The following is a 15,211-nucleotide window of genomic DNA, read 5'->3' on the forward strand; positions in this document are numbered from 1 at the left end:
CAATTGCTGAGCTTAGAGGTGTGCACTGCCATGCCTGGCTTTAAAAAGCTTAATTGTGATCAACTTCACAATAAAGTCAGCCACCTCAATATGGTCATTTTGGGTTATTCACCACATTGTGCAGCCATAATTACAATTAACTTTAGAATATTTTTTTCACCTTCAAAAGAACTGCTAATCCTAAGTTTCCCCCATCTGCCCAGTGCCTGGAATTCATCCTAGGGCCTGAAGCATGCTAGGCAAGTGTTCTTCCACTGAGCTACATCCAATTTTTTCTTTTCTTTTTGTTTTGTTTTGGTTTTTTGTTTTGTTTTTCGAGACAGGTTTTCTCTGTACAGCCCTGGCTGTCCTGGAACTCACTCTGTAGAGCAGGCTGGCCTCGAACTCAGAAATGAGACATATCACCTCTCCCTAAACAGTTTCCAAGATTCATTTGTATTATATATTTAAGGATCTAATTCCTCTTTATGGTTGACAGTTCAGTTAATACATATAACACATACTATCACTTCATGTCATTTGGGTTGTTGCTACTTTTTTAGTGAGTTGTTTTGGTTTTTCGAGACAGGGTTTCTCTGTGTAGCCCTGGCTGCCCTGGAACTCACTCAGTAGACCAGGCTGGCCTCGAACTCAGAAATTCGACTGCCTCTGCCTCCTAAATGCTGGGATTAAAGGCGTGCACTACCATGCCTGGCCTTTAGTGAGTTTTTGACCGACTTTATATGAATATATTTTTTTTCTTTTTTGAGGCAGAGTCTCACTATATATAGCCCTAGCTGGCCTGTTCTGGAATTTGCTTATGTAGAACGGGCTGACCTCAGTTTCACAGAGATCAGCCTGCCTCTGTTTCCCAAGTACTGGGTGGGATTAAGGGTGTCTGTCACCACGTTCAGCATCAGAGACACAAAGTGTAAAGTGAATGGTTATTTTTAGCTCATTTAGGTGTGGATTTGGGAGTAGAGTTTGCTAGATCATGTGGTAACTACTTAGTATCTGTTGAGAAGTGCCACGCTGTTGTATTTTAGTTTTGTACATTTAGTGTGCATGTGTCAGGGAGGAGGCATATACATGCCATAGCGAGCCTGTGGAAGGACAACTTGTTAGATGGAAGAGGTCCTTCCTGGGGGAATGAGCTCAGATTGTTGTTAGGTTTGGTGGCAATCCCCTCCCCCCACTGAGCCACATTGCCAGCTCTTCAGCAGAGTTGTCCCACCATTTGGCATTTGCATGCATTCTTAGTGTGTGAGTTTTACATTCTTCCTCTGACTTACTACACTAGAGCAAGTGTGAGGTCTTAGCTGATTGTAGTTGCCCACTCCCCATACTTAGTGTTGTTGAGCTTGACTTTTTTTTGTTTTTAAAGATGTTTTAAAAGATTCATTGAGAATGTAAAAATGGAAATTCTAGTAGTTTCATGGTTGCTTGGAGGCACTTGTGATATACTTAACATTTGCTTTTCTCTTTCCTTCAGTTGTATTCACTGAATGACTATAAGCCACCCATTTCTAAAGCAAAAATGACCCAGATTACAAAGGCAGCCATCAAAGCTATTAAGGTGAGTAACAAATTCTACTTTTTACTTTTGTGTCTTTTTAAAAGAAAATAACCCTTGTGTGTGTGTGTGTGTGTGTGTGTGTGTGTGTGTGAGAGAGAGAGAGAGAGAGAGAGAGAGTAAGGAGAGAGAGAATGAGAATATGTGCATATGCCATGCATAGAGTCCTGTAGATGTATCAGGCATCTTCCTGCATTGTGTTCTTCCCCACCCCCCCTTTTTTGAGATAGTCTGTGGGTATTAAATTGTCAACTTGGGAGATGGGCTTGGGGTATGCCTGTGGGGAATTACCTTAATTACCTCATTGAGGTGGGAAAGCTTGTCCACGCTGGATGGTGGAACTGTTCTCTACCTAGCATCCTGGCCTGTATAAACAGAGCTTGGAGTAGAGTAGCAGCAGGCATCCACCATTTGTTGTTGTTGTTGCTGCTGCTACTTTAAATTCTAACTTGTCACTCTATGCAACATGACAGACTGACCTAGAACTGTATTGCGTTGGCTTTCATTAGGATGTTGTCACAACAGCAGGAAAATAAACTATTTAGTTAGACTGGCACATACCTGGTTCATACATGTACATGTAGGGAAAACACTCATACACAGAAAATTAAGTAAGTAAGCCTAAAAAAAAAAACCTTTAAAAAAGCCAAAAAGAAAACAATCTTTTATAATTTTTGAAACAAGCATTTTCCTTACCATACAGGTATGTGTTTGGATATATAACTACATCATAGAGTAAAGGGGTTCCAATACTGGCGTGTGTCACTACACTGACTGCAAAGTCTTAAATATAACTACATAAGAGACTTGGAAATAAAATTGGTATATTGGTTTTTTTCTCTTATTGGTTGTATATAGATCTGAAAACAAGTCATGAAAACTAATTGGGCTTCCTAGTGAATAAAGCACTTGAATTTTAGGAAGAGACCATGGGAAGTTATGCATTGCTCTGATGCAGTGAGTTTTGAGCCTGTTAACTCATCCATACCCTGGAACCACAAGGAAAGGTTGGACTCTCTGGAGATGAACACATGATTTGTTTTAAAAAATCTTTCCAAGTTCAGTCATATATAATTTCTTGTCTTCTGATCTAAGACTTCCTTCCAGCAATGATCTTAAAACTGAATGATTGCTTCTAATTAAGTACTAACATGAACATTTAGTGATTAAACATTAGCTCTAACTAGACCCAGAAGCTAGTAAATTATCTTTTGAAATATAGTAACATATTAACTAACGCATTTCTAATTATTAGTATCTGCAATCCGTAGAAATTCACTTGAATCTTTGTAAAGTTTTAAAAAATTAAAGTTTGTGTCTGTGTGTATGTGCATGTGCAGGCCCATGTGCCCTGCACAACACCTGCTTAGAGATCGGAGGAAAAACTTGCAGGTATTCTTTTCTTTTGTGTGGGTCCCAGGGACCAAACTTAGTCAGTGAGGCTTGTGTGACAAGCACATTTACTTGATGAGCCATCTTGCCAGTCTTTACTTGTGTGTGTATTTGTGTGAGTACGTATGTAAACCCCCATATTTTTATGTAAAAAAAAAAAAAGACAAAAACAAGAAAAGAATCAAAGATGAGTTATAAAGATGGTGACAAGCACATTTAAGCCCAAAAATTCTGAAAGAAGTTAGTTAGTTTGTCTGTTTTAAGTGCATCTGATAGGATAGGTCTGGTGTGCACAAGCTTTCTTGTATACATATTCTCTTGTAGTTTATACCATCTCCAGTGATCTGATTATTTGGATCATGGTCCTAAGAATATGTAAACATGTATGTTAATACCAACAGTACTAGTCTGAAAAATTAGTAATTGGTATAATTCATGAAAAGCTGTTGAGCAGAGTGCTTGTTAAATTAAAAGATTCAATGAAGTGTAGGTTCTAGCATTATTTTCAGATGTCAGAAGAAAATAGTAGACATGAATAGTGTATAGAGTTTGAATTGGGGTTTTTGTCAATTGAGAGTAACTCAATTTCTACAGTGTACTGTATTGTTAGGTGTATTATTACCACCTTTAAAAAATCTAGTTTCGGAAAAGTTGTAGATTCTGATAAGCACTGTTTTACCCCTTGGCTCCATCAGTCAGTAATTATTTGTTCTTTATTTCTACTCCCATATCACCTGTCAGCCTTTTGTCTAAGATCCAGGGCATTCACATTCACGCACACATGCATGCAACCCCAAGACTTTCAGATGTCATTAATGGTAACAGTCCCTAATACTTGTATTTAAATCTCCTAAAAATGTAGACTTTTCTTAGCACCCCAAACCATAGTGTGTTGAGATCATATATAGGAATTTTATTTGGATAAAGTACTTTTATGCTAATATGCTACAGTCACCCCATTTATACATTTCAGTGTTATAGCTTTAGTTCTTCATGTCTCTTCAGTCTAAGGACAGGGGTTATCCTTTGTAAAGCAGAAGTCATGAGACTGGAAGTATAATTCAGGTTCTTCAAAAGAGAAATGTTCTAATCATGGCATTACCATTTACATACTAAAATTTTGTTGTTCATAATTTCTATCCTATTTACTTTCAGGTTTATGTTGAACTAAGTGTTTTCATAATTGAAAGCAGCTCATTTAATTTTGTATGTACTGTTAGCACGTACATAAATTCTTCCTCTGTTTACAGTTGAAACAGACTCTCACATTTATTAATGGTTAGAGTTACTTGCTTTTTAACTGGTTAGAGTTACTTGCTTTTTCTAGTATTGTCCTTAATTTAGGTATTAAAATGACACTGTAGAACGTGGGTACTTTTTCTTCTCTGGAAAGAGCATAATGTTTGTCAGTGAGCAGTACTTTGCTGTCAGTACAACTTGTCAAAGTGTGCTTTCATAAAGATTCCTTTGTTTTTGTTTTTTGACAAGGTTTCACTGTATAGCTGAAATTTGCCCCAGCTTGTCATCACTTAGTTTCAGCCTCCCTGATGCTGGGATTATAGGCATGTACTACCCTGACCAGCTAGAATGGTTCTATGTAACACACTTTAGATACATTCACTGTGCATAAGTGCTTCAGAGGATTACTTTAAAAATTCAATGTAAGAGCTAGTTTCCTGTAAGGGTGAATTATGTGAATCCCAAAAGTTTGACTAAAATTTATTATCTTAATGGATCTTTGGAGTTCTTCTTAAGCCTGTGGTTATCAGAAAACGTTAATCTAGCAAACTGATTTTAGAATCATGTTTTCTTTTTCTTTTTCTACAGTTTTATAAACATGTGGTACAAAGTGTTGAGAAATTCATTCAGAAAGTAAGTACATACATACGCTCTTTAATACCTGGGCTCAGTGGGCCGTGATTTGTATTGACGCTTATGTTCTCATTTATTTATTAGTTTTTTATTTTTAAGGATGTGATTTAACCTAAAACGTATTTTTTTTATGTGTATGAGTGTTTTACCTACCTGTATGTTTGTGTACCAAGTGTGTACTGGATCACCTAGAAATGGAGTTGGCCATGATTGACCATATGTGCTGGGACCTGAACCCATGTCCTCTGCAAGAGCAGCAAGTGCTGTTCTCCTAACCACTGAGCCATCCTCCAACCCTTAATATTCTCCTTTAAATTAAATGTTTTGAGTTTAAGTTCTTTTAATGGACTCATAAAAAGGAACTCTAGGAGCTGGAGGTGTAGTCCAGCACTTGGTAAAGTAGGATTGTGTAAGCACACAGTGCAGAGTGTAGTCCGTGACATTGTCCAGGTAGGAGGAAGATGGTCAGGACAGCAAGCTATGGTTGGGCTCAGCCAAGTAGATGCCCATCCAGACTATGCCAGGTTCCTTCTCTAGACAAAAAGTAACTCCAGTTGTTTTATTTCTGATTGAGAAATAAAATGAAAGCACTGTTTTGATACACATGAAAATGGTAAGCTTTAGGTATATATTTTTGTTAAATTTGTTCTCTCTTGGAAAGAGATCATAAGTCATTATGATTGATTCCCCCCCCCCCAAATGTTACAAATTGTTCTCTCTAGTCACTTTAAGCTAGAGAGCAACTCTGTGTCTATGTTAAATATGAGTTAAATTATCATCTCCCAGCTATTGTTATCCTCATTTATTTTGTCTGAGCCACCAGTGCATTAAGCAGTGCTACATCTTATTTTATAGACCTTCTAGCTTTTCCCAGAGGAAACAAGGCAGGTAAAAGCTGAAATGAATGGTCTTGCATTCTTAGCTTACGATTATTATTGCTCTAATGAAACAACATGACCAAAGCAACTTGGGGAGGAAAGGGCTTAGTGGGCTTCTGCTTCCACTGCACTGCTCATCATCAGTGGGGAGTCAAGTCAGGACATGATTGAAAGCAGGGCAGGAAACTGGAGGCAGGAGCTGATACAGAGGCCAGGGAGGGGTGCTGCTTGTTCCATATGGCTTGCTCCTGCTTTCCTATAAAACCCAGGACCATCAGGCCAGGATGGCACCGCCCACAATGGACTGGGCTCTTCCCTATCAATCATTAATTAAGAAAATGCCCTACAGGGCTTGCCTACAGCTTGGACTTATTGAGGCATTTTCTTAATTGAAGTTCTTTCATCTCAGATGACTTTCTGTAGCTTGTGCCAAGTTGACACAAAACTTTCTAGCACATGAACTTTTTTATTAGAGTCTCAGCGTCTCCTCGTAGTTCTTTGTGCTATTGTCTGTTTAAGTCTGTTTAAGACTTATACCTAATAAACTTACATTTTACTGACTTATACTTGGCATTAACATTTAGCAAGGTTGCAGTTTATTATGGACAGTGACAGGACCAAAATCAGATGTGTTTTTAAATTGGGTTGTCTTGAAGAATTGATAACCTATTTTTGTTTCTGTCCCTCTTTTAACAAAGATTAATTTAGCTGGGTGTGGTGGTATAAATCTTTAATGCTAGCATTTAGTAGAGGCAGTTGGATCTCTGTGAGTCTCAGGCCAACACCATAGCGACTATGTCTCACAAACCAAAAAATAAAAGTGCTGTGGCTGGTCTCCTTTCTTTCTGTTCCTGTACTCCCTTCTCAACTCCCCTTCCCATCCCCCAAATAAACTCTATTCTATACTACCAAATTAAATAATTAAATAAATAAAAGTTAAAGAAAATAAAAATTTTAATTTATAGTTTCTTATTTAATTTTTATGTGTATGAGTGTTTTGCTTGCATGTATGTAAGTGTGTGTACTGTGTTGTGACTGATATTCACGGTGGACAGAAGACATCAGATTTCCTGGAGCTGCAGCTATAGCCACGTGTGAGCTGTCATATGGGTGCTGGAAGAGCAGTATATGTTCTTAATTAAGCACTGAGCCATCTTTCCACCCCCTTTTCCATTTTTTTTAAAATTTTTAATATTTTTATTACATATTTTCTTCAATTACATTTCCAATGCTATCCCAAAAGTCCCCCATAGCGCCCCCCACTTCCCTACCCACCCATTCCCATTCTTTTGGCCCTGGCATTCCCCTATATTGGGGCATATAAAGTTTGCAAGTCTAATGGGCCTCTCTTTCCAGTGATGGCCGACTAGGCCATCTTTCGATACATATTCAGCTAGAGACAAGAGCTCCGGGGTACTGGTTAGTACATCATGTTCCAACAATAGGGTTGCAGATCCCTTTAGCTCCTTGGGTACTTTCTCTAGCTTCTCCATTGGGAGCCCTGTGATCCATCCAATAGCTGACTGTGAACATCCACTCCTGTGTTTGCTAGGCCCCGGCATTGTCTCACAAGAGACAGCTATATTTGGGTCCTTTCAGCAAAATCTTGTCAGCGCCCTTTTCCTTTTTTAAAGATCTTGTTTTCTCTATAAAATACTGGTTAATCTTTTTGGGATTGAGTAGTTTAGATAAAGATAAGATTTAAAGGAAATCAAATTGTAAAGTGCAGCCTTAGTGACTAAACACTTCCACCAGCGGAATACTTTTTTCTTTTCATTTTTTAATTATTATTCTTCATTTACATTTCCAATGCTATCCCAAAAGTCCCCCATCCCCCACCCCCCACTCCCCTACCCACCTACTCCCACTTCTTGGCCCTGGCATTCCCCTGTACTGAGGCATGTAAAGTTTGCAAGACTAAGACCAAGGGGCCTCTCTGCCCATACCTAAACATGATAAAAGCGATCTACAGCAAACCAGTCGCCAACATCAAAGCGTAAGACTTCTTAAAGGGTCTAATGTCACAGCCAGCACTCTTCAATCTGACTGTGTGGGAAATGTATAGGGAATGTTGCTGGAATGCATTGTCACTGTGAATTTGGGGACGAGCCTGAGATGTGCATTTCCTCCAGGTCCAGGTTGAGAATTTAGCTCCTCATAGAGAAGTCAGTTTGCATAGTAGTCAGGTTTCATGGAAAAAAAAAAAAAAAACCTTAGAGATAAATGGTTCTTGGTGGATGGGATTGCGGTGGAAGTGTGTTTGATCAAGTAAGATAGATAGTTGAGGATGTGGGGAAGACTCAGTAAGACTGTTCTCCAGTCCAGGTGAAGAAGCTAGCCTGGGGAGAAGTGAGGTGCTTTGTTTATATCGTTTATAGACTGAGCTATGGAGTATTTAATCTTAGAGTAATAACTCATGTGTTATTAGGTCAGTGAACAACATGCCCTAATAACACAGATTGCTTGTAACTTTCAGTTATTTTGGGTGACAACAGAATATACCTAATCTAAAAATCCAAAAATCCCAAAATTTTAAAACCAATACATTACTGGCTTAACTTTATAGAGAATGTTAGGCAGGTAGAATTAGCCTTTTGTGGTAGTTCTGAGCTCAGCGTCACTCTTGAGTACTAGCTCGATTCTATGCATGAAGTAGTTCCCTCCCTTTTGTTTTCTGCCTCGATTCTGTCGATTGTCCCACTGCTTAAGCATTCACACACTGACAAGCATCTCAGTCCCTTTTGACTTCCAGATAAAGTGGCTGAGAACATTTCATGTTCTAGTTGTGGGGTAAATGCAGGTTTTCATTTTTTGGGGTGGGGTGGGGTGATAATGTTTCTGTTATGGTAACCACTTGATGTTATGTATGGTGCTCTATATGTTAGTCATTAAAATTCCATAGATAGAATGATGGATGAGGGTGACAAATGAAAAGTTAACATTAAAGCTGACTTCTTATGGGACAGCTGCTTAGAATACTGCAGCCAGAAAACAGTGTGTGTTCTGATAACTCTGCTTTCTTAAGTTACACACTTACATAGTTACTTGTGTGTGAGTGTGTGTGTCACAGTATAGGTGGAGAGGAGGACAACTTGCTGGAGTCAGTTTTATCAGGTGGGGCCTGCATATGAAACTCAGGCTTGGTGGCAGATGCATTTACTGGCTGAGCCATCTGGCCATCCTATCTACTCTTATAAGACTGAAGCAAAGAACATCAGACACTAAGGACCTATAACTTTTAGCAGTACTATTCGAGTTAGCTCTTATATTACCCCTGTGTTTGCATTACAAAAAAAAAAAAATCAACTTACATTCGTTATTGTGAATTACAAAATTAATTTTGAATTGGAGATCCCATGATTTGATGACTTCTCTATTATCTATACCTAACCATTGTGCTACTTACCAGTTTGAAATGCACTAGAGAAGTCTGTTTAGCTCCATTCCTGGAATTTTTATGGTTAGTCAAGCTCCTTTTTGTCCACATGAAGCTTACCATTTTATATAACTGCCACGAATTCATTTGCCTCTTTTGTCCAGGGGGCTGTCACTCAGCATTCTGTGTTTTAATGAAGTCTGGATGCTCTGTTTTAGTGAGAGGCATTTAGTGCTATTGTAGCTACTATTAGCTACCATTAGGCCTACATGTGTTCTTTCTAGGTTCTGATAATAGTCTGTCAACTTACTGTTACTGCCTAAGTTGAATTCTTTGGGCTTTTACTAACCTTTAAATTTCCTTACGGTTATGTCAGTAATCAAAGAGACTCACTTGTCATTTTCATGAGGCAGACATGGGAAACAAGAAAATTATGACAAATACTCTTGCCATGAAATACTCCTCCAGAAACCTTGATCTTATGCAAGTACCTGTTTTTATTTTTTAATTATGCATGCATGTGTCTGTTTCTGTATGCCACATTTGTGCATGTGTTTAGAGCCCAGAGGCATTGGATCTCTAAAGCTGCACTTAGGACCAGTTGTGGCTACTAGTTCGTGTACAGGGACCAGAGCTCTGGTACTCTGCGACACCAGGGTGTGTACTTAACTTCAGCCTACAAGTATGTGTGAAAATGAAGCTAAAGCAGTTAGTTGGTCATCCTTTGCTACTTTTCTTTTTCCACCCTTTGCTATTCTCTCAGAGAGAATGGTAATCTTTTTTGAACAAGTGTTGTAGTTACTTTTGTTCTCCCCGTTTAGATGTGTACATTTTTATGTATCATCCAGTCTTAGTGAAGATTGACTTTGATTGTATACATAGTCTTCACCCTTGGATGGATGCACAAAGATCGGGGCATTTAGGTAATTTGAAAGGAAGTCCTTCCATAGGTTCCTTGTCCACACATAATTTTTAGTAAAATTTCTTTGCCTTCATTTTGGTAAGTTCTAAATGCCACACTATTTCAGTTTATATTTCATATACACTTTGTCCTACTTAGTTATGATGGGATGCTTTTGCCTAATGCTTTTATTTTTTATTATGAAGTACATATGTACATATACAGAAAGTGGTCATGGACACACGGCTATGTTTTTATAAGGACAAGACTTGTGTAATTGCTATTCATTTCTTGTAGTAAAACTAAAGCTGGCTGCCTCTTTCTAATCTCTTGCATTTGTCTGCCCAGGTAAGCACAGCCAGGCTTTGCTTTGTCCTTGATTGCTGCTAAAATAAGCATGACTTTTGTTTTTAATTATTTACAGAATATTAGTTTCTATAACCAAACACACATGGATAATACTTCCAAAATTAACAGCACAGCTAAAGTTGCCCAAAATTCAAATTTTATACCACTAAACTTTGACAGTTCATAGACCAGCTTTTCAGATATACAGAAGAAGAATTTCCCACATGGTGTCGCCCTAACTGTACCCTGGGATAGCCACCAGCAGCATCACTCAGTTATGTGCAGGTATAGCCACTTGTATTTTCCCCAGTCTCCTTTTGTTTTCCTTAATGGTGACTTTTGATATGTGAAAGCAGCAGCTCGTTTGAATGGAATTACCAAGTGACATGTATTTACATGTTACATAGAATGGTGCTGAACTTGCCTAAAGAGATCTCTTGTCAGACAACCCTGACTGACATAGCTAGCTGCAGATGCCAACTTGGACATAATTCAAATCTAACAAGTACAGTTAAAGGTATAGTCACTCTGTCCTTATCCCCCTCCCCCTGCCTCTTTCTCAGAAGAGGGCATTGGATTCCATTAGATGGTTGTGAGCCACCCTGTGATTGCTGGGAATTGAACTCATGACCTCTGTAAGAGCAGTCAGTGCTCTGAACTGCTGAGCCATCTCTCTAACCCTTTACCTTTCTCTTAATAAGAGTGTTTTTCTGCAGCATGAGAGGTTGAAAGTTACTGGAATATTTTTGAAGATGGTGTCTCAGCTAATTTAACATGGTAAATTGTTCAGAGGTGAGGCGTGATGGTGCATCCCTAAAATCCCAGCTACTCAGGAGATGTAACTCATGATCATGAGCTCCCAGCCCTGTCCAGCATCATACTGAGACTGGGTCTTAAAAGCAAACAAACAAACCACGCCATCAACAACAAAATAATTCAGATTTAAAATGTTGGGGAGGCTTAGAAATCTTACTTTCAGTCTGAGAGAATTTTTGAAAATTTTTAAGTATCTATGATTTATTTACCTAGAGTTAAATTATTTAAAACCATTAAAATATTTTGCTTTTCTATGTGTGCTAAGATGTCATAAAGTAGTGTGAGAAACTGCCTGCAGTGTGTTCATGTGGCCTTTGATGGTGGAGGAAGAATTTGTCTGGGTGCTGTGCTGCTTGTCTCAAGGGCTGCTGCCCTTCTGAAGCCTTAGTCCTCAGTGCTCCTGGAGGTAGCTGTTTGGGGTGGGCACTAATGCATTGGGAATTTGTCATCAGAGTTTGCTGTAAGTCAAAGGAAAATACTCTTTAAAAACCACATTGATAACTTGTTTTGCTTATTATTCAGTGTCTCATTAGCAACTTGCAAATCCTAACTTTTAATTCTTTCTGAAAAATCCATTATGTTAGATTATTTAAATGTTAACATGGGGTCAGTAAATCATTATTTAATATGTAACAGTGGGCATATTTTCTTTTTAACCAAGTGGATTTCATTTTCATTAAGTTAAAATTCTTTTTTCTGAAATGTATTGCTTGGATAGGGAGCTATGTGAGTGCTTAAGGAATATAGTTTTGGCCAGATACATGAACTTAAGGGAAGTACCAGGGTGGGTAGGCATGAGGAGAAACTTCAGGCTTTCAAAAAGAGCAACCTTTAAACAGGTGTTATTTTGACTTTTCAGTTTCTTAAGATAATAAATGTTCAAACAGCACCCTTATTATCACCTTACCACCTTTTGTGGACTATGGCAAACACTTAATAGCGGAAAAAGGAAAAAAGAAAAAGAAAAACTCTAGAAACAGTTTCTTTGAATAAGTGTTTAAATTTCTCTTGATAAAGAGCAGTAAGGAAATCTGGAGGACCGTATTAAGTATCCACTAGACTTTTCACAGGGTTAAATTATTCATTGGGTTGGTTGTAAACAGCATTAAATGGGGGCCTAAGGATTTTATTTTTCACTTATATGTAAAACTTTTAAAATGTATTTTAAAATGTGTACTTTAAAACAAGAAACTGTAGTACAACCAATTTAAGATTATCCCTGGCTAACTTACAAATAAGTGAGGCTCAGACTGTGTATGGTTATTTGACTTTTACAATTATTGGGATAACCCCAAATCTACTCTTCTAACTGCTTCCCTTGCTACCTCCCCAGCAGTGAACCCCAGATACTTGCTGTTTCTTCTGGCCACGTGCTCATGGCTACTCTTGCCTCATGGCAGCTTCTTTCATTCTTCCTTTTTCCCTCTCCTGGCCTCTCCTCAGTTCTCACTCTTCTCCACCCCCCAACCAGGTCACTCCAAACCCACCCACCTCTAATCCCTCCAGTAATTGGTTGTAGCCAATTTTATTTAGCCTGTAGTTTTGAATCAAGAAACAAGGTTTGCACAACAAAAGCTTGTAAACTTGAGAATTCTCAAGTAGACCTTGACCTTGTGGTACGGAATTTAGCATTACAATACATAGCAGAGTATCAACCCCCAACAAGAAACTTTTTAAAAAAGGAAAGCTGTATTTACAGATCTGTGCAGGGTTTGTGCAGTATTCTAAATATGTGGAGTCCCAGGAAGTGTTTTATGTTAGTTGTTCAGTGATTTCAAGAAAATAAATTTGAGTGCAATACTGGACCTAATTATACCTAGAAGTACATCCTCCTTTGTGGTTGTGATTTTGTTTTAGTTAACGTGTTTTAAAAGCAAGTTTTCTTGGGGCTGGAGAGATGGCTCTGGTTGATAGTGCTTTTGCAGGGGCCCTGGGCTCTATTTTCAGCAACTGCATGTCAGCTCATAGCCACCTGCAACTCCATTTCCAGGGAATAATCTGTGTCCTCTTATCCATACACACAGGCAAAATACTCATATAGATGGAGTGAATAAAGAAAAAGAAAGCCAGGGTTGGGGATTTAGCTCAGTGGTAGAGCACTTGCCTAGCAAGTGCAAGGCCCTGGGGGTTTGATCCTCAGCTCTGGAGGAAAAAAAAGAAAAGAAAAAGAAAGCTGAGTTTTCTTAGGTTTCTTGTTCTAGAATAGAAAGCTTGATTCCAACTACGCAAGCTAGGAAACACTGTGCTAAGAAGTAGAAAATCTTTAGTTTACAAATAGATCAAAGATAAGTAAGTTAAAAAGATTGACCCAGTGGCCTAGTTTGAAAAATGTTTAAATGGTTTGGTGTTTGCAAATTCTCCCAGAATTTTTATGGTGGCAGTTTCATGTCTCCTTTATAGATGAGATATTGCGACAGTTTTAAATGTTTGGCTGGACATATTTAGCCTGTTATAAAGGCTGTTTTATTTGTTCTTTTACTGATACAGAAGTGTTAGCACTGCAGTCTAATGCGTGCCTCCAAAGTGTTTTCTAACCCAGTCCTGATCTTGCTTCCATTGTTCTAGCTTTTTTTTTTTTAATATTTTTTTTAATTATGTATTTTCTTCAATTACATTCCCAATGCTATCCCAAAAGCCCCCCACACCCTCCCTGTTTTTAACATCTTTAAATGATTTTTTTTTAAATAATAATGTCTATCAGGTTGTTTTTAGTCACTGAAGTCAGTTAAACAGTGCTAGTTTGGAACTTGGGTAAGTAACAATTGATCTGAATGCATTGAATAGCCAAAGTAGATGCTAATTCAGATACAAATGGTTAAGAATTAGGCACAGTGCCTATTCATTACAGCCTGAGCAGTGGTTTTTTTTTTTTTTTTTTTTTTTTTTTTTTTTTTGCTTAAATGGGGTTTATAATGTCTTTTCTATCAAGGATTTTACCTTTCTGTTCCCCTCCCCCTCTCACTCTTCTCTCATCAGTGTAAACCAGAATACAAGGTACCTGGACTGTATGTTATTGACTCCATTGTGCGACAATCCCGGCATCAGTTTGGTCAAGAAAAGGATGTGTTTGCACCCAGATTTAGTAATAACATCATTAGCACTTTTCAGAATTTATATCGTTGCCCTGGGGATGACAAGGTATGGTATTATTTTCTTAAAAGAGGTATGTTACTCTCAGAGTCTTTTTATGACCTTATTATATGACCTCCTGTTGACATTCCTCTTAGCTACTTTAATATTTAATTATTGTAACACCCACACTTTTTACTCTTAGAACTTTTAGAGAGTAGAAAGTGTAATTGCTTTTGCTGCTTTTTAATTTATCAAAGCAACTTTTGTGAAAAAAAATGGCTTTCAGTATTTTGAAATTATATTAGACATTTAGTCATGCATACAGCCACTTTAGTATTGTGGTTATTTGAGTTGGTATTTACATACCAGTCTTCTTTTGTGCAATTTTCTAAGTGTTGAAGACCAACACTCAGATCTTAGTGTGTGTGAGTATTCTGTAATTAGAAGGTAAAGGATCCAGAGCTACGATTAAAAGGAGATAGTTCTCTTCATATCTCCTCTGGATTTACTAGGTAGATACTGATTTGGAAGTGATACGGTATCCTGTTTTCTGGTTTTAATAAAAGCTAGGAACAGTTTAAGAGAGGCTAAACAGGACTGGCGATGGCTCAGCTGTTAAGAACATTTACTTCTCTATCAGAGCCCTAGGATTGTGGTCCCTGCACCTGGATCAGGCAGTCATGTTACTTACACGGTGTAACCCTAGTTCCAAGGGATTCAATACTCTCCTTCCATTTTCTCTCTTTTCTCTCTCTATTTCTCACTCTTATACACTAAAAAAAGGAGAGATTGGGTGAGGGGTGTTATAAGGAAGAATCAGAAATCTAAGGCTTATAACAAGACTAGCTTTATTTTTAACCACTGTCATGTCTTAAATTTTAAAAGTCAGTAGAAATAAATTTATTATAGCATATTCTTCATAAATATTCTTGGATATATTTCCTGGCAGCTCATGTGTTTTGTTCTAACTATTTTGGTATTATGGTAGGCCTAGTTAGTGGTCC

The 15,211-nt window shown here is 38.0% G+C and overlaps 1 protein-coding gene across 8 annotated transcripts in view; it reads left to right on the forward strand.

The window, feature by feature from the left end:
• Nucleotides 1-15,211, forward strand: part of Scaf8 (SR-related CTD associated factor 8) — a 177,328-nt gene that overhangs the window by 27,244 nt on the left and 134,873 nt on the right. For all 8 annotated transcript variants that reach the window (XR_003835293.1, XM_021186088.1, XM_029471345.1 and 5 more), the window contains 3 exons: nucleotides 1,472-1,555; nucleotides 4,772-4,816; nucleotides 14,112-14,273. Coding sequence is in view for 7 of the 8 variants with exons in the window: in XM_021186088.1 (XP_021041747.1) it covers nucleotides 1,472-1,555; nucleotides 4,772-4,816; nucleotides 14,112-14,273 (291 nt within the window). In the remaining variant the exon portion in view is untranslated. The remainder of the gene's footprint in view (nucleotides 1-1,471; nucleotides 1,556-4,771; nucleotides 4,817-14,111; nucleotides 14,274-15,211) is intronic.

Source organism: Mus caroli, chromosome 17 (assembly GCF_900094665.2).
Source record: "Mus caroli chromosome 17, CAROLI_EIJ_v1.1, whole genome shotgun sequence".
NCBI classification, from domain to species: Eukaryota; Metazoa; Chordata; class Mammalia; order Rodentia; family Muridae; genus Mus; species Mus caroli.